The sequence below is a fragment of the Acartia tonsa genome, chromosome 8 (genome assembly GCF_053477335.1).
Source record: "Acartia tonsa isolate MP-2025a chromosome 8, ASM5347733v1, whole genome shotgun sequence".
NCBI classification, from domain to species: Eukaryota; Metazoa; Arthropoda; class Copepoda; order Calanoida; family Acartiidae; genus Acartia; species Acartia tonsa.
In genome coordinates, this window is record NC_137267.1 from 50,879,362 (window position 1) to 50,899,365 (window position 20,004).

Consider the following 20,004-nt stretch of genomic DNA (forward strand, 5'->3'; position numbering starts at 1 on the left):
GTTAGCAACAACAAGGTAGAGAGTGAAACGGATCATCTATTTCTACCATGTCCATATCATAAAGGGGAGTGCATCACTGGCGCCGCAACATTCGTCTGGAATATCAACGACAGTTCCTGCACTCTACAAATGGTCAACACCATCAACCCCCTCACCACCATGGACACCTACCTAGTGGACCACCAGCAGCAAGTTTTACTCAACACTACAGGCGCAATGAAATTAATGCATTGCCCCTTTAATGTCATCACCACGGACCACGACGGCATCTACCTGGGCAAGACCAGCGAACTCAGCAGACTCGCCACCATTGACCCCGGACAAATAGATGTAAATCTTCAAGCTGCAGTACATTTAAATTATTTAGCCTACAGTATGCGCCAGACCTTCAGCCAACTAGATGTAACACTACGGAAGACCATATGCGAAACCCATTACCATGGAAAGTCAGACCAACCAGTGCTGCTACACGAGCAGACTTACGGACTCTTGAAGGGAGACCTGTTGATGACCTTCCAGTGCACCAAGAGGACTCAGAAGATCAAGGACGACATCAACTGCTATCAAGATATACCTTTAGATCCTGATGGTTATGCAGATGCTGCAACTAAACATTATAAGTTGCATTCTACAAGGGTAACGTGTTCAGCAACTTTTCCCCTAACTGTCAAGTCTAAAGAAGGCTGGATTCAGTTGACTCCCGCCATCATCAAGACTCAGGCCCCCATGGAAATGACCATCGACACCCCTCTAGTTAACTGGACGGATTTCAGCCATGGAGGAATCTACACGGAAAGAGAGAGAGCTGAATGGTTACACACCCTCACCTTCCCTTCCTACACCGAGGCAAGCCTGAAGGAGATCACCTACGGACTCTGCATCGGAGATGGAAATTGTAACCAGCTTTCCACCAACAACCTACCCCTGTATACCCTTGAGAACCTAGTGCCGGACATGGAACGCAAACTTGATTTGTGGAGCAGCGTCAAGAGCTGGCTCCATGAATATGGCGACCTAATGGCATTCGCATGCCTGGTCATCCTAGGGCTAAAATTTATTACTGATCTGATATGCATTATCCTCACATTTCTACGTGTAGGACCTGGAGCCGCCATCGCCTTAATTGCTCACCTTTATCTTTATAACAAGCATTCCTACCAGAAGCTTATGAGAAAGAAGAAGGCCGACACCAGACCTGAGAGGCGAGAACCTACGACAACCGCAGAGACAACGTCGCTATTACCAACGACATCAACCCCGAAGATCCAGATGACAGAGATACAGCCCATCATGTTAGATCCTGCATCCTTGCCATCATACAACACTGCGACTAAAACATCTAGGCTATCCACCTTAATACCATGACATCGCAATAGGTAATATTGGCCGACCAGTCTATTGTCTTTGCCAATTTGAGCGTTATGTTATCTGGCACGTCTGTTCGCCAGATAAAAAGGGGAGAAAATGTAGTGGGTCTTACTTGAGATACTTGTAAAATAAACAGAATGGCATTTTCGTGATCCTAAACGAGTGGACAGATTTTTATGAAATTAGTACCATTTTAAAGCGTTAATTTTTCTCTATTGATTTTTCTTTTATTTGAATTTTTAAGCCCACAAATGACGGATCTCGAGTTTTAATTATGAAACATTTGTACTTATTATATTCTGTTAAAATCTTGATAATCTTGTGATATCTCATATGAGGCCATATTTTTTCCAAGAAATCAATATACATATAATGCTCCGCATTTATATGTATATTTGACCTTTCTATCATCTACGCGTGTAGGTTTTAGGCGATATTTAACTTATGTACTTTTGTAGAAGAGAGCTCCAGTTATCCAGGGATTTGGCATCCTCAATGCATCACGGAGATTTTCCATGCACAACTGAACGTGACTAAACGGGAAACTCAACATACACTCCGGCCTGCTGATATATCCTACGCAGACCTACGTGTATCCCTTGCCATCCCTGTATGATCAGAAACGCCCCCTCAATACTTCAATACTCTCTGTAATTTTCCTATATGTATATTGATATAATATGTATTCATTAATTTTGTGTAAACTATACTTGTCTATTGAAAATACATCAGTTCCGCACAAACAGTTGTTAGTAGAGTATCAACTCCAATTTGTGGGCAGCTAATCATAGCTGCAATTAATTATCCAGAAACATATAAAATCCCCTGTGGGTACTTGCGTGTAGTATTCGTTATTTAACTTAGCGGAGACGTACAAACGAAGGGAACGAGTTGCTTCGCTCTTGAATCGCTTCAGCCACAACGTTACCATTCCAACGTGAAGTGCCGCCACACCGCTCGGGGCGGGCTTTAATAGTTTTTAAAAAGCTACCTATTACGTCCGATCTGCTACACCCTGCAATAAATCTGGAGTAGACAGATGGTGCCGTAGCGAGGCCAAAGGGCATCCTTTTCCATTGGTATAAGCCCCTAGGGGTGGTGAAGGCGGTGCAGGGCCGGCTGTCCTCGGACACTCGGATGGTGTAATACGCAGCCACCGCGTCTAAGGCACTGTAGACGCGGTGTCCTCCCGCTCGTTCTACCAGCTGCTGAATCCTGGGCAAGGGGTAGCTGTCCAGCTCAAGGCACTTGTTGAGGGCTCTGTAGTCGACTGCCCAGCGGGTGCTCCCGTCCTTCTTCTTGATGGGCACCAGGGGGCTGCTCCAGGCGGAGTCTGAAGGCTCTATGACTCCCTCTTGCAGCCAGGTGTCCAGTTGCTTCTCCAGCTCAGCCTCCTGCCGCGGGTTCAGATCCCTAAATCTCTGGCGGATCGGCTGGGTCCCTGGTTTGAGGCGCAGCTGTAACTCTACTACGTCAGTGCAGCCGGGGGTAGAGTTTGAGAAGACGTCCCTGTACTCTGATAACATGGTCCAGACCTCCTTCTTGAGCAGGGGGTCCTTGCGCAGAAATTCGTTCTCCTCCATCTCAAGGGCTTCCCACAGCTCCTGCATATCTGGGGGCTCAACAGGCTCTTGGAACGAGTGAATACGAGGGGGAGGCTTATCAGAAACCTCCAAAATGTCAGGCTTTACCAGCTCCCCAGCCAGGAGGGGCGTCTCCCCTTCGTTTACCACCAGCACTCTAAACACGCTGGCAGAGCCAGGCCTGTGGGCATACAGGCCTTCTGGGATGACAAGATCCTCCCCAAACCTCTGTTCTGGGGCAGATAGTTGGATGGCATCCTTAGTACGGTGCCCCACTAGTTCAACAGGGACAGCCATGACACCGCGGCTAGGCAAGACCACCCTCTTGGCCGTACGGAGGTGGGGTGGTTGGCCATCAGTTGGAGTGACAGCGCTTAGCCTGTACGTGGCTGGCACGGGGTCAGCTTCGGCTCCGGGATCCACCGGCCGCGACTTGACGGGCTCGGCGTCGGGAGGGGCTGAGGTGTCGGAGCCAGGCATGGCTCCGAGGGCGTCCAGCCACGATTTGACGGGCTCGGCGCTGGGAGAGGCCGGGGCGCTGGGACCAGCCTGGGCTCCGTGGGCGTTCGGCCGCGACTTGACGGCCTCGGTGCTAGGAGAGGCTGAGGCATCGGAGCCATGCGTGGCTCCGGAGGCGTCCGGCCACGACTTGACGGGCACGGCGCCGGGAGAGGCTGATTCCTGGGGGTTGAGTGTGGCTCCGGGTGCATCAGACCGCGACTTGACGGGCCTGGACTCGGACTTGGCCGGTTGAATGGCTGGGGGCCCCAGGTAGAGGACTTGACGGGCACGGCGCCGGGAGAGGCTGATTCCTGGGGGTTGAGTGTGGCTCCGGGTGCATCAGACCGCGACTTGACGGGCCTGGACACGGCTGGCCGTTGATGAAGGTGTCGGCGGAGAAGATCGGCTCTGGAGGGCTGGCAATCTCGGGAAACGTCGTTGGCAGGTTCTCTAGAGGCACCTTGGGCACCGGGGGCAACCCCATGGCTAGCAGGTTGGTCCCCCTATGGGTGTTTAGCGCAGCATCCACCCAGTGCGTGCCTTTCTCAACCACACGCGGCTGCTCTGGCAGTGGGCCTGGCAGAGGCCCCTCGTAACTCAACTCTATCTCGGCTGTCTCCCGGTCGATGGGGACACCACGGAGTGGGATGAACTCCCCACGCACCCACAAGCAGGGGGGTTGCATGTCGAAACAGAGCCTAGTTCCGAACTCCTTGAGAAAATACCCTCCTAGGTTCAGAGGGTGTGAGAGATTCCGTACCACAGTCACGTGGTACAGATGGAGTATAAGAGTGTGTGAAACTGCCATATATAATTCATATAATTTTCCAATTACCTGGAGAGGCTGGCCTTCCTCGTTAGCAGTCAGGATTTGGGTGTTGTCTGGAACCAACATGCGTTGCACGCCCATTGCGTGCATGAGGTGTTCAGAAATGACGGCAGACCCTGGTACACGGTTGCCAGAATCGACCATGGCATCAACCTGTACGTGCTGGGCAGGGTCAGGAGTGGGAAACCTCACCCTGATATGGCAGGGGAAGTGGAGGTCCTGCCCTTGAGACAGGGGGGCCTCCCGTTCAGCTGGGGTCGGCAGAAACTTCGGCGGTGGCCGAACCGCAGCTATGGTAGTATCGCTTACCATGGTGTGTAGACCGCTGGTGGTGGCTTAGACTGTAGCTTCGAATCACTAGAGCTTATCAATTATCACTGGGTCAACAATTTTATATTTTTTTTTTTTTTTTTTATCACTTGGTTGACATTTATACACACTTATGTGCAGTTATCACTAGGAGCTCTAGGTGTGATTCTGGAAGCACTGGCAGCAGGGGAATGTCTGTCCTGCAAGGGTCAGAGGGATGGCGGCGGCAGGGAATGTCCCGTCCTGCAGCGCCGCTGGTTCGAATCCCGAAAGATGGCGGCAGGGAATGGCCCGTCCTGCAGCGCCTCGGGTTCGAATCCTGGGAGGCAGCGGCAGGGAATGTCCCGTCCTGCCGTGCCTTTGGCTCAAATTCTGCTATCCGTCGCAGTGGTAGGCCTTACTTGTGTGCTGAAGCTTCGCAGCCACACATTGCCTTCTCAGGGAGACCAGCACTTAGCTGTCCGTCTCGTAGGTTTGGCCTGGGTGTCCTGGGGCTTGTCCCAGCTACACTTGCCAATTTAGACTCAGTTTTGTAGCCGTTTGAACTAAATTATCCGATTACCGTGGCTGCGCACCTAGCGCTACTCCTACACGGTACGGAAAAAACGCCGTAACTGGCGCTTTTAGCAGGCTAAATCTGCTTGCCGTAGGCCAAAGGCCTACACATTGCGTTCAAATGATGGAAATTCGACCTAAAAAGGCCGTCTCACGGGTCAGTTGGCTTCTCAGTTGGCGGCTGACTGTCCCCTTACTTGCCAAAGGGTCCAATCAGAGGTAGAATAGGCTAATTTCTGTAAGGCTCGATTGAAACACGCTGACACCAAGATGTGGTAAGCCGAACGTTTCAGCTCACCGGTTGCGAGTTCGAGTCCAACAAGCCTTAGCCTTGAATTATTCTACCAAAACAAACTAGCAGGATTTAGTCATACAGAAATTATATATTTAACTGAATAATATTTACAATGGATGTTTACTATATATATACAACAGATTATAACAATGGTTAGGTTTGAAGGGGGTGTGGGACACAAGGGCTTAGCCCACGGCGGTAGACAGTCTGCGGGGGTAGCTGTGGTAAAAGGGGAGGCAGCGCCTCCCGGTTGTATAATTGCGTGAGGGGCGCGTGATAGCTGCGTGTCCGTGCCCCTCCCCATATTTAGGCAGGCCAGTTTGACCGCTGGACAGCGGGGTCACCGGCGGTCATGAGGTAAATGGTGATATAATGGGATTAGTGCAGAAGGCTTGTTATGATAAGTCACTGCGTAGCAATTCTGTAAACTGCCCGTCCGTCTGTTGCCGTATTACCACAATAGAATATACGCGGATATTATGACAGGGGAAAAATTGTCGTCAATTTAGCTTGCTAACATGAAACTTAATTATTGGTCAGTTTTTTTCATCCAGTAGAAGGGGGCGGGGTCGTTATTTTAGCCCGCTGCAAGTTTTACTTTATCAGAGAACATGAAAATCTGGTTTAAGATCCAAGTAATGATGTGTCCATTAATATGACATACTTTCATATTACGTATAGTAAAGGACCTACGGACATAACCTGTAGACATAGACGTCCAAGGGGGGGGGGTAATGGGGCGATTACCCCACCCCCCCCCCCAAACGATTGTGGGGTTGACGTAGGCACCCCCAAAAATTTTTTTCATTTTACCCCCCCCCCCCCCATTTAAAATTTACCCATACCCTGGGAATGCCGTAGGCAACCCCAAACATTTAGGAGGGGGTATTTACCCCCCCCAAACAATTTGGGGGGGTAAATACCCCCCCAAAATAAGAAAAACCTAATAAAAAAATTTTTTGCGCGCTTCGCGCGCATTTTTAATACTAAATATTTAATAAAATTATAATTACCCCCCCAAAAAAAAAAAAAATTTACCCCAGGGGTAAATTTAAAGGGGGTTAAACTAAATTTACCCCCCCCCCCCCCCCCCAATCAAATTTTACCCCCGGGGTAAAAATTTTGGGGGGGTAAAAAATAAATTTACCCCCCCCCCCAAATACGAATTACCCCCCCCCCCTTATAAATTGTTTAACCCCCCCCCCCCCAAAAAAAAAAAGCTTGGACGTCTATGCCTGTAGATATGTTATTAATTACTGCAATCAATTTATTGGATATTACACCAGATTTTCATGTACCCTAATAAAGTGATACTCGGAGCTAGCTAATGTACAGACCCCCCATCAACCCTCTTTATCGCATACCCTGACCCTCATACTGGATGAACAAACAGACCAATGAAATTTACGACAATGTTTCCACTGTTATAATATCCACGTATATTCTATATCCATTATTACTGTACTTAAAGTACGTTCCCTTTCATTTTTTTTATTTATAGGTAAAATTTATCAAGAAAAACACGTGAGGAATCTTTTGAACTTTGGTTTCAATAACCTATGGCGATCTTAGAATAAAAATACATAAATACTAATATTTTTCAAGTAGATGGTATGTAAATATGAAATCAAAATGATCAATAGTTAAATCTAAAACATTTTATAGCAACCCTATAAATAAGGTTTGTGCGTTCGTTATTCCGTTTAAATAAAAATCTTGTAAATACTAAGTGCTACGCCCCTAGAGGCCTCTAGGGGTCCTTGAGATGGGCGGGGGGGGGGGGGGTGAGTCGATCCCACCACTTTTAATTGTAGGTATAAAAGTTTATTTTATCTCATTAATGCATTACATAACTGTTAATTTCATATTACAACAGACAGTTTTTTTTATGTTATAATAGATTTTTTCAAAATGCTTTAAACTAGAGATATATTAAATTTAAAGAACAAATAGTACGATATTGAATAAATATTTCATACAATAAAATATTTATAGTTCTTAGAATTATTTAAATCAATCATATTCAGCCAAATCCCCTCCCCCCTTTCCTCCAAACTCTTATATTTTTGTTTAATGTTGTGTGGCCTGGCCGTTATGCATAAGAATTCACCAAGTATGATTTTGTTTTTAAACTTTAAACATGGCGGGAGGGGGGGTTATTACGCCCTATCGTATTAAAGAGATTTTTGCCATAGTTATGTAATGTAAGGGTCATATAAATATTATATTTTATCACATAAATAATTTATATTTATATTTGAAAGTTTGTATCTTTTTAATTCATCAACTGAAGAAGCTTAAGATCACAATAACTACTGAACTGATTGGGTATGGGTAAACTTCACATAGGTACCATGGTGGTTTTAGGCTATTTCATTTTCAGATTTAGGTCTTGTGATTGTTTTGTGCTTTTTTTCTAGCAGCTCGTTTCTACCTCTTTAAATACAGAGCCCCTAAACGCACTTTTATTGTGTTGTATGTACTATATAAAATTAAAATAAAAACTTTAATCATTATTTTAACCTTTCACAAAAATGATTTGAAAGAAATTCTACTCTCCAATTAATTTAATACGATTTATTTTTTTTTCAGCATTTTGGTGACTCTTAATACATCGATCTACAGAAAACTATCAACGGTAAGTTATTAAATTCTTTTAATAGCAAAGTACATAATGCATAATTCATATGCATTGGTGTATTGGTTGGGTAGCTTGACAAAGTGTCACAAAAATCAGCCTTGTAGTTGTGACCTCATAAAAATGAGGGAGTTAGGAGGAGAAGTGGGGAAAACAAACCCTAAAAAAGAGATGGATAATCCCTCATTTTTATACCGTCACAAGGCTGATTTTTGAGAGACTTTGTCCAGCTACAGTAGTCGGTCAAAACAAAAATAACTAATAATATTGTAAAGAATGAAAACATCCATAAATAGCGAAGTAAAATAGTAGTTATTTCTCGCATCGTATTATAAACGGCTTTCCGCGGATATAGAATGTACAATTAAAAAAAGATTAAAACTAGTTTTTTAGCCCCGAGGTGCCAAAGGCACCGGCTAAAAAAACTGGCTTCAATCTTTTGATTGTATATTTTTATATTCGTAGAAAGCTGGATACAATACGATGCTAGTCATAGTTTTTTCGTATGGATGAGAACCGGTTCCTATCCACCGGATTCGAACGAATACGAGAAAATCTTAGGTGGACATACGGCTAATGTAAATTATAGAGCAGATGTTCAGTGGTCATAAAAAGAAAAAGAAAGAAAGATAATATTGTGATAATCAAACAATAGAAAATCACGAAACCTTCAAACAAATATGACCGTCAGGCTGACGGGCTAAGTAAATTGTATGCTTGATACTCTTTGATAAAAGGTATCATATCCAAACAAATAAGCAGTCTCTCTTAGATAGTAGCTGAGAAATTCCCCATATCGTTACGTACACTGAAAAAGTAAAACATAGAGTAGTACGCTTTTTAAAAAGTAATTTAAAATTTTAATGATATTTTATATATTTTTTTATTTTATTTTCCAACCAATGATACTATTATCCTAACTTTTCCGAGGCATTTAAACTTTTTAAATGTTATTAATTAAATTTTGGATAAAATGAAATTAGTTTTATCCTGATCTGTACATTTTTTTTAATGAGTTAGATAATCAGTTTCGTTGGTTATGAAATTGTATGTTTTATAAATTTACTAGTGGTTTTAAAAAAAAGAAAATTATCTCATTTTTATTCAACATAAATGGATAAATTAGATACATTAGATTTTATCTAATAAAGTGAAACACGCAGCCGGCTTAAATAACGATTTCGTTTTTCAACCCCCTTCACCCCATCCCCTCCATTCTACTGAATGAATGAACTGACTAATAAATGACAGGGGAAATAGCAATCTAAATTGACGACAATTTTCCCTTTGCTAATGTCCACGTATACTCTACATTCATTTCAACATATAATTCGAGTAAGTATAAAATGTAATGCAAATTAAACGCTTTGTTGAGTTCAAACTATCATTAAATAACAAAGTCAAAACTTAAACAATTAAAATAGACAATTTGATAGGCATTAATTCCTAAAATATGGCATTGGAGCTTAATTGTAGATTTAAATTCTTAGAGTAAGATTATTTGAGTGCCTTTATGCCTTCCTTCGCAATAGGCAGGGGCTGCTATTCAGCTAATTAATTCTATTTGAAATTGCCGAAATTCAAATATTTTGTTGGAGTAAAGTTGTAGTAAAACTTTTTTTTTTTGATGTAACTGAAAGGGAAATGTGTAAGAAGGGAAGAGGGGTTTAAGGGAAAATTTTCACTTGGAATTGTTTGTCAGAATCACATTTCTTTTCCCTGGCAATAGTATTAGCGCAAACTTGATAAAATGAACAGTATGTTAATGTCTAATATTCAGAGGTATGCGCCCTGAATAAAATGCCCCTCCTTCCTTAACACTGAGAGATAAAAATTAAAATAAGAAATTATTTTTTTATTTATTACTTTAGGTTAGGTTAGGTAAAGTTTTATTAGCGGCTACGTCCCTAGATGACTCTAGTGGCACTTTAAATGATTTTTTTAATAATACGTAATCTTTCTATGTTGCGCTAATGTCTCTAGGTAAATTTTTAAAATTTTTTTTGTGGTTTCGTGGTGGTACCCTCCCCAAAATAGTTATATACCTTCTCGGGACATATAAGAAGCTAGCCTGTTAAGGAGAACCCGATCCGGTTCAGCGGTTAGCGAAATCCTTCGTCACAAATAAACAGACAGACAAACACACGTCCTGTTACTTTATTATAAGGAATGGTTACTGGACAATCAGTCAATAAAAGCAATCTTTTGTATTTTAAATTACACTACATTTCATTGTTATTGTTCTTGTTTTCAATGGAATATGCATGCAAGAGACTGTAATGTTTTTTTTGCATAAAATAAATGCATTCAAGATTGTGGATAAGAATTACATTAAGTAAAATAAGCAGTCGAAATTTTAACTATTTGCTATTTTTAAAATATGTAATTTGTTGATTTTAAGGGTTTTTAACCCTTTAAACTTTAAGACACCTTATTTACCCCCCCCCCCCTAAAAAAGTAAAAAATAAAATAACTCCTCATTTTACCCCGCTCAAAATAAAAGCTGTATTTTATTTATATTTTTTCTTGAAGAAATTGTTTATTTTGGGAAGAAATTTACCCAATGACCTATAGAATATTTTTTTTAAATCCTTATACCTTGCCAATATTACATGATTTAAATCTGATATTCAAACCGTATTTGCTTTTCTCTATGGGATTCAGAATCTATTTCCATTTGGGAACAATTTGAGGACTAATTATTTGTACATTTTATATTTCTATGATATAAACTAATACTTAAACAAAGTCTGTTTAAAGAAGATGTTGTAAGGGCCATATACGTGTAAAATATAAATAATCAATGCTGCCCAGTATTGGTCATCTCTTTAAATTATAAATAACAGAACAATTTTGTAAGACAGTACTTTTAATCTATCTGTACGTGAATGGCATTTCGTTTGACGTAAAAAAAAACTTTCATTTCATGCATTTTTTTTAGAGAATTGCAATTTTAAGAAAAAACACAAATAGATTGTTTGTTTTTCTTCCCTTGAAGTAAAAACAACAACAATCATATAATTATTTAACAACGTTGATCCTAATATTATGAGCACAGACCCCTTCCTCCCCATTAATTAATTTTTAAAAAGGGGTTATTTTGTTGAACCCTATATAACCTAACCTAACCTGACCTAAAGTAAAACACATACACACAAAAAACTACCCCCCCCCCCCCCAATATAGTACAAAATAAGGGGTATGTGTGTTTCTGTGATTAACTAGGCACCATGACGGAAACCGTCGTATATTTTTTGCGCTGTAGTAATGGAATTACTATTACTTGTATCTTACACCAGTTTTTCTTGTTTTCTAATATAGTGAAGCTTGTAGGGGGCTAAAATAACGAGTCCCCAACCCCTTTTTACCCCTTCTCCTCCCCTCCCTCTGGATAAACGAATTGATCAATAAATGACAGGGGAAATAGCAACCTAAATTCAAGACAATTTTTCCGCTGTCATAATATCCACTTATATTCTACATCTATAATAATAAGAAATAAAGATTTTTGTTAATTAATTTTTGCTAATCAATGCTAATCTTTAATTAGGTATTAACACATAAAAAAATTACCTGCCAAACCTCATGTAATTATTTGCCCTACTAGGAACAAAAATATGTTTATTAATATACATTTCTAGAAATTTTATAGGATCTAGTGCAGTTCAAGGTGAAATATTCCTAGTAACGATTATCTAAAAAAAATATAAGAACTTATAGATTATGCTCGCAAAACAAATTTTAACCGACAAAAGAAGGCCTACAAATAATCTGAAAAAGTCGTTACTCAATAATGCACAGTTATCTCGCAGTAAACATAAATTCATTTTTAGTGAAGCTTTCTCTGTGCATCGTTGGATCTTTGCTATTTCAAATAATGTATAAGCCCTCTAATGCTGCTTAATATGACATATACGTTAAGCCGTTTGGCAGCCAACAAGCTTTTAAAGTTAATAGATTTTTGGAGATAATCGCTACAGGGAACATTTCATGGTAAATTGCACTACATTTATCTATAATACAAAGTAGAACGATGTCTGTCCGTCTGTCTGTCTGTCTGTCCGTCTGTCCGTCTGTCTGTCCGTCTGAAGCTTAAGATATCAGTAACCACTGAACCGATTGGGCTCTACTCTTCAGGGAATATACCTACTGGTCCTGTGATGGTTTTAAGCTATTTTCTTGAGGGTGGGACACCCCACTTCCCCAAAAAAATGAAAAATACCCCCCCAAAAAAAAATTTTTTTTTACTTTTCTTTTTAAATCTAAAATACAAAAAAGTAGGTTGATCAAACCTCTTGGGGCAAAGCCCCTAGAGGCTAGGGGCGAAGCCGCTAGTTTTATAATATTGAGATAATTAGAAAAATTTGTTTTATTTGATATTTAATAATCTATTCATAAATATTGATTTTAAAGACAATTACAATATTTTTAATATCTATTTATAATTTATCATATAATTTGCTTAACAAAATATAATATGTATTTTGTTTTAATTACAAATTTAATATCGAATATTAATATGAGATTTAAAATACAAATTTATAGAAATATAGTTTTCTAAACAACGTCATCTTATTCTTGGTTATTAAAAAATTTGGTTTCCTTTATTGAAATTTTGATTGGTTGGTTCCAAAATAGTAGTTTCCAGACTTTACAACCTATAACTTCCATTAACAGAAGGGATTTTATAATATTTTAATATACCATCCATTGTCTTATCCTTTTGAGCAAGTGAGACCTGGATTTTTTGGCACACTCTGTACATTTTTATTTTCATTAATAAATTTATTATTACTTGGATCTTACACGGAATTTCATGTTCTCTAATTAAGTGAAACATGCAGCGGGCTAAATTAACAATTTCCCCCTTCTACTCCGTTTATCGCAACCCGTCCCATCCTAGTGGATAAGTTCCAATACTGGAGTTCCATGTTAGCCAGCTGAATTGACGAAATTTTTCCCTTGTCATAACATCCAAGTATATTCTATATATCCACTTTTTTCATTTTAGTTGCCTAATCAGTCTTTTCAAGAAGTTGATTTTTTAACTATTTTAACAACAAATTTTTATGTGATATAATAATCCGATCGACCTGATTTTTTGAAATACTGATTACTAGGACAACAAAATACAATGTAATAAGCGAAGCATCTTTATAATCAATTCCTAGAATGTAAGTCCTTAATTATCATCCTGTATTTACGCAGTTTTTCAACAAATTTACTCAGATTTTTTTCGACCTTTATAAATTTATATTCTAATTAATAAGTTCTGACACTCTACAGGCGTTAATGTTCGTTTTTCCTACCGTTTCAGAGCTTCGCTTTTATGGATGTTGTCATCCTTGTTTTATTTCAGCTGCCCGATCAGATGAGGCGAAGTGCAGAGCAAAGTCTACGGCGGCGGGAGCTCAGATTGGCGCGAGTATCACTGCTCATAGTCTTCATATTTCTGCTGTGTCACACGCCAAAAGTTCTGCCCAGCATTTTTGAGATAGCCATAGGAGATATCCATGTAAGTATGAAGAAACAAAGTATTTGGCTGCGGGTAGGAAGTGGACATTGGGTTGTTTATTATACTAGTCCTTAATCGTTGGCCCCACAACCTTGAGGACCTTGAATTTTGATAGGTTGGTTCTTTTAGTTGATTGTCCTAACGTTTTAACCACTAATTGTAATATACAGATGGGGTAATTTTGTGTATCATCATTGGGGAAGTGCATCAATTTATCGCCCATTGTCTTATCCCTTTAGATTTATGAGTTTGGTGTATGTACGTCTTTTGCCGTCATGACATTGTATTGGATTTTCTTCATCATTTACAAAGTGTCTCAAAAATCAGCCATGTGACGTCATAAAAATAAGGGAAATGAGAGGAGAAGTGTGAAAGAAACCCCCTAAAAAAGATATGGATAATCCCTCATTTTTATGACGTCACAAGGCTGGATTCTTAAAACACTTTGTCCAAGAACTGTTGACTTCATTCTTAATATTTCTTAATATATTTTTGTCATCAAACAATTCATAAAATGAAAACAGTAAAAGTGTCGAACTATGACGTCAGAAAAAATTAACAATTAACCAATGAGAGGCCGCTATATATTTTATCACAGTGAATACTGGCTTCTTATTGGTTAATTGTAAATTTTTTTCTGACGTCATAGTTCGCTACTTTTACTGTTTTCCATAAAATTATTCGGATTAAAATTCCAATAATGTAAATTTTTGATTTTTTTTATTACAATAGTTTTCATTATAAGGGCCATGCATTTTTCTTATTCTATTTAGTAATAGTTCTAAAATTAGATAAAAACCTTTTCATTCAGCAATTTTAGAAACCCAGAATTAAAACGTAAAATCTTGAATAAAGGAACAATGAAATTAGGGGGAAATATTTCCTTCGCTTGATATCAGAAAATAGCCTAAAACCATCCAAATACATTTATAAAGCTTCCCTGAAAAATACATCCAATTCAGACCAGCATTTTTTGAGGTCTTGAGCTGCAGACAAAATATCTTACCACTTTAAAATATAGGTGAATCATAAACATTTTAAATTCGTTTTGCCGTTCCTTTATTTATGTTAAATCTGCTGATCAATATTATTTTCAGCTGTGACTCAAATCTTATATAATTTTATTATTAAATTTACAGAAATAAACTAGCCGATGATGCACTCAAGATAATGATTTTAAATTAATCTTTTCCTTGTTTGAGACACGCAAGATGTGTTTTATAAAGTTTCAATTTCCTTACTCGTTTCATGGTAGCTGTCTAGCAAAATAAGGAAACTTTTGGTCTACCTATTCTTTTGACGTCAGGGAATACCCTATACTCATCTCTTTTCGAGTGGGTTTCTTTTCCCTTTCCCTTTTTCTTTCCCTTTACTTTGATGTCAATAGAATTGGTAGGCAAATACCTGTGACTTCTATCCCCATTTTGCTAGGGCACTATAGACATGCAGCCCAGGGAGGGAGGGGACATTGTACTGTTTATTACACAAGTCCCCAAAGTCCTCTAATAACGTTTTCTTTTCCGTTGGCTCAACAACTTTTGGGACTTTTCTTGAAATGTTAAGTTTAGTATCCAATCGATTATACCACAAATTGTAATCTATAGAATGGGTAATTTTATGTATCATTGGGAAAGTACATCAATTTATCGGCCATTGTCTTATCCTCTAAGATACCTATATTTTACTACTGTTAACAGGAGATCTTTCATGGGTAGCCCATTTAGTTGAGTGTCCAAATATTTGAACCACTAATTGAAATCTTTCATTTTTAGCTGATCCCTGGACTGGTGGAGGTATCCCACCTGCTGCTGACCATCAACTCCAGCGTCAACTTTCTGGTTTACTACCTGGCCTGTGGCAGGAATATCTGCAACCTCTTCTCATCCAGGAATGTACACAAAAATTAGACGATTTTTCATCAAAATTTTTAGAGGATTTTCGAAATTAAAATTATTTATATTTTAAAACTAGGCGTTGCGCCCCTATCATTTAGAGGAAGCTCTTTATAGTGTCTATAAAAAGGGAATAAATTTAAAAACTTTGGCCGGTTTATCCCGAATGACGTCATATTAGAATTGTCCATTATTCTAAAACTATATAATTTGGGATTTTTTGGCCAAAGTTTTTTTTTAATTCATCCCCTTTTTTAAAGACACTTTAAAAGCTTCAACAACCGTAAAATCGTTTAAAATCAAACAAATACTTTATAAGAAACTAGTGGCTTTGCCCCTAGCCTCTAGGGGCTTTACCCCAAGAGGTAATTTTAAAAAAATTAAGTACCTCTGATGCTGCCACCACTAATTTCAAATTAATTTTAGAAAAAGAAAATAAAGTAAAACTGGTGCTGCCACCACTAATTTATATTACATAATAAAAAAATTGAGGGGGATTTTTTTTGGAGGGGGGGAGATGGGGGTGTCCCACCCCTCAAGAAAATAACCTAAAACCACCACAGGACCAATAGGTATATTCCCTGAAGAGTAGAATCCAATCGGGTCACTGGTTACCGAGATCTTAGGGGACGGACGGACGGACAAACGGACAGACATCAAGCTACTTTGTATTATAGATAACATAGTCTGTGTGAAGCTTACCTAAAATAGAAAACCCAATCGGAGAATTCTTTAGCGAGATCTTAATGGTTAAACAAACAAAAAGTACTTTTATTAGTACAAAAGTAATTTTCTTTGTTAATTATGATAACAGCAAGGTATTTTTAATTCTATGCCAAAAAAATTCATTGAGAATCAAATGCTTTGTAAAGCTCAAACTGCGAGGGGCTGGAGGTCCAGTCAAACAAAACTAGTATTAATTTTCATGATTTTTCATTTTAATATTCGTAGAAAATTGTTTGTAAATCAATACTATAAATGATTTTTTAGTATGGATGAGAAACCTAGTATTAATTGGTTTCGTAGTCATATAAGAAAAAAATTATTGACTGTTAAAAAATCTTGATTATTGAAGATAAATATTAAAAAAAAAATGAAAATATTGTATAATTGTTTATACATCAATAATATTTTTTCTCTCAAATATTTTAACACAAAATATGTTTAATATTTTGATTTTTGTCAATAGCTTTACCTATATTACAATAATAAGTTTTATGAAATATAAAACTAAAAAAACATATTTTACAAATAAGCTGACGTAATGTAAGTTTACTTATCTAAATTTTTCCTAATCTTCAAAGGGAGAAATCTTAAAAAGAAAACGCAAATTTTAGCATTAAATATTTCCTTTTATGTTCATTTTATATAACTGAGATTTTTGAATTTATGCTTTTTTAAAAAAGGAAGTTTTTGTTAATTTTACGTATTTAGTCATACTCTAATGTAATCTAAGTTGGATTAATCGATATATTATTACTTGGATGTTGCACCAGATTTTCATTTCATCTGATATGGTGATGCGTGCAGTTGGCTAAAATAACGATACCCCCGTCCTTCTCCTTTACCCCATAACCTCGCGACCTACTTGATAGACGAACTGACCAATAATTAACCTCCTATCAGCAACCTAAGTTGACGACAAATGTTGCCCTGGCAATATATCCACGTATATCCTATATCCATTGTTGGATTACGCGATATTTTTTCATTATTTTATGGATTATCAAGGCTTAGATAATAAATAGATTATACCATACAAACATGGCTTGTGTCTCCTCTTATCTTTTTGCATTATTCTATTTATTTAAGATTAGTTATTACATGATTGATATATAAAAAAAGATACAAAAATAAACCAATGTTTATCAATGTAAACAATAATATTTTCAGGTGTATCTAATGTAAAAAATATTCAAATAAAAATAGTACACATTGTTATTTTGCACCGCTGCTGTATTGGTCAGTTCGTTCTTCCAGCAGGAATGGAGGGGAAAGCCTGCTACAAGTTTCACTTTATTAGAGTATATTATATTTTGGTGTAAGATCCAAATAATGGTAAATCCATTACTTTAGCCTGTAGAATATACTAAACAAAATGAAAATGCACATAAAAGTTTACGTGTCTTTGTGCAATTTCTATGATATGTATATGTAAATATAAAAACTTTTTTATTCTGAGTTGAAACAAAGGGATTTTTAGGCTATGAAAGATTTTTATACAATTAAAAATGATTGACTTATTATTAATATGAAAAATGCATCTAATTATTGTGTACTTTTGTTACAGGGGACTCGAGAGAACAAACACTAGGGTAAGCTTTTTATTTGCAATTTCCTAGCCAATTCAATTGACCCCTTTTGTACTTAACTTGCACTAGCAGACCATTTTCAAAGGATAGATGACGATTAAAGATGAATGGCATTGGGAACTAGTTTTAGCACGTGAATTCAATAAAATTGAGAGAAAAAAATTATAATTGAATTTAAATATTAATGTAATCTTTACTTAATTTTATATTCCATCCTTTTTTTGGGACGGGGGTCAGGATATAGAACCCTAATAAAGATATGGAACCCACAAAAAATATAATTTACGTTTTAAATCCATATGTAATCTTTTAATGTTTAAAAATGTGGGTCTCTAGCCCCCTCCTAAAATTGTAAGAAAGCTAATTTTAATAATAGCATACCTACAATACTCCCTGAGATCCAAACGGATAAGACAATGGCCGATAAATTGATGTATATCCCCAATGATTATAAACGTTTGGACACACAAATAGATGAACCAAACAATAAAATTTTATTAAATTTCCCAAAGGTTATTAAGCCAACAAATAAGAAAACGTTGGGGACTAGTGTAATAAACTGCTCAATATCCCCTCCCTCCCCGGACATGCTTGTCGAAGGGCCTTTTTCAAATAATTAGGAAACTGTTATTTTTTCTTATACAATATAAACAGAGCAAAGAAAAACTTTTAGGAACAGTTCTGTTATCATTATAATTAAAAATTGGGGGTTGGGGGGTAGGGGGCCTCACTATGCATGCATAGCATGTTTCATATAGCTTAGAAGTACATTAACTAAATTCGTTGACTTGAAACTTTGGGTACTTTTATCAAATCTTAAATGTTTAGTTGAAACTATCAGGGTCCAAACTTGTCAACCATTTATTTTTTTCTACAAAAGTGGCTATTTGGTTTTTCGTCAATTGTCTTATCCGAGAAAATAGATCACTTCAAGTCAAGAGTCGACAAGGACCACAGTGTGTTAAAAATTAGCTATGTGACGTCATAAAAATGAGGGATTATCCATCTCTTTTTTAGAGGTTTTCTTTCCCACTTCTCCTCTCATCTCCCTCATTTTTATAACGTTACATAGCTGATTTTTAACACACTTTGGTCTTTGTCCAAGGGTCCTATGTTAGACAGAATTTATTCAAATTGTTAGGGAAGGGTTTTTAGGACAACCTTTTCTTATTTGTTGGCTTAACAACTTTTGGGACACAACCCAATCTGTCCCGATTTTGTATCACTTTGAAAAGTGCGATTCCAGTTACGTCATATACGTTTCGGGAAAGAAAAAGGGAAGGGGGGAAGAAAATCTCTTCAAAAGAGATGGGAGAAAAGGGAAGAGATTTTTTCCCCCCTTCCCTTTTATATGACGTCACAGGAATCGCATTTTTTAAAAGTGATACAAAATCGGGACAGATTGGGTTGTGTCACTTTGGGGACTTTCTTTGATTTTTTACTGGTTGGTTCGTTATGTTGAGTGTCCAAACGTTACAACCACTAAGGGGTAATTTTCTGTATCATCATGGGGATGTACATCAAATTAATCTAAATCTTAATTATCTGCTTTGAACGTTTTTATTCTTGTTAACAAATATTTTGCTTAGAGAAAAGAATACAAGTAAATTGTTTGATTTAGACAAGTACTTAGACTGTGTGTGTGTGTGTGTGTGTGTGTGTGTGTGTGTGTGTGTGTGTGTGTGTGTGTGTGTGTGTGAGTGAGTGAGTGTGTGTGTGTGTGTGTGTTTGTGTATACAAATGACAACTTTTAGGTCACTAATTAAAATTCTATCTTATGTTCATCTTGAAGAAAAGTTAGTCAGCCAAAAAAATGGTTTTAATCATTTTTTGAAATATTGAATCACACATTTGAATTATTTTTTATCTCATATCCTGCTCTGCAAGTTCGGCTGGTGTGGCGTTACTTCAACCCTGCGGGATACTTCTTTACTCAACTTAACCTAACCTAATCTACAAGAATTCAATAATCACTAAAAGATATTTGTTGCTTTACCACAAAGTACCTAGTGAGCAGAGAACCCCCCTCCTTTTATTTTTGAAATAAATTAATAATAAGAAGGTGAGCATATTTTCCATTTATGCCTAAACCCTGCAGGGCCTATACCTTCTGTACCCTACCCAATCTAATCTAGGATAACAGACGGAAAACTTCCTATCCCCCCCCCCCCACCACCTAAATTTCAACTTATTTTGAAATAAGTTGG

At 38.0% G+C, this 20,004-nt stretch overlaps 1 protein-coding gene across 1 annotated transcript in view; it reads left to right on the forward strand.

The window, feature by feature from the left end:
* The window catches only part of LOC145327235 (uncharacterized), a 101,625-nt gene that overhangs the window by 77,319 nt on the left and 4,302 nt on the right, over positions 1 to 20,004 (forward strand). Inside the window, exons 13-16 of the mRNA XM_080170818.1 lie at positions 8,033 to 8,078; positions 13,438 to 13,593; positions 15,366 to 15,478; positions 17,773 to 17,800. Coding sequence (XP_080026944.1) covers positions 8,033 to 8,078; positions 13,438 to 13,593; positions 15,366 to 15,478; positions 17,773 to 17,800 — 343 coding nt within the window. The remainder of the gene's footprint in view (positions 1 to 8,032; positions 8,079 to 13,437; positions 13,594 to 15,365; positions 15,479 to 17,772; positions 17,801 to 20,004) is intronic.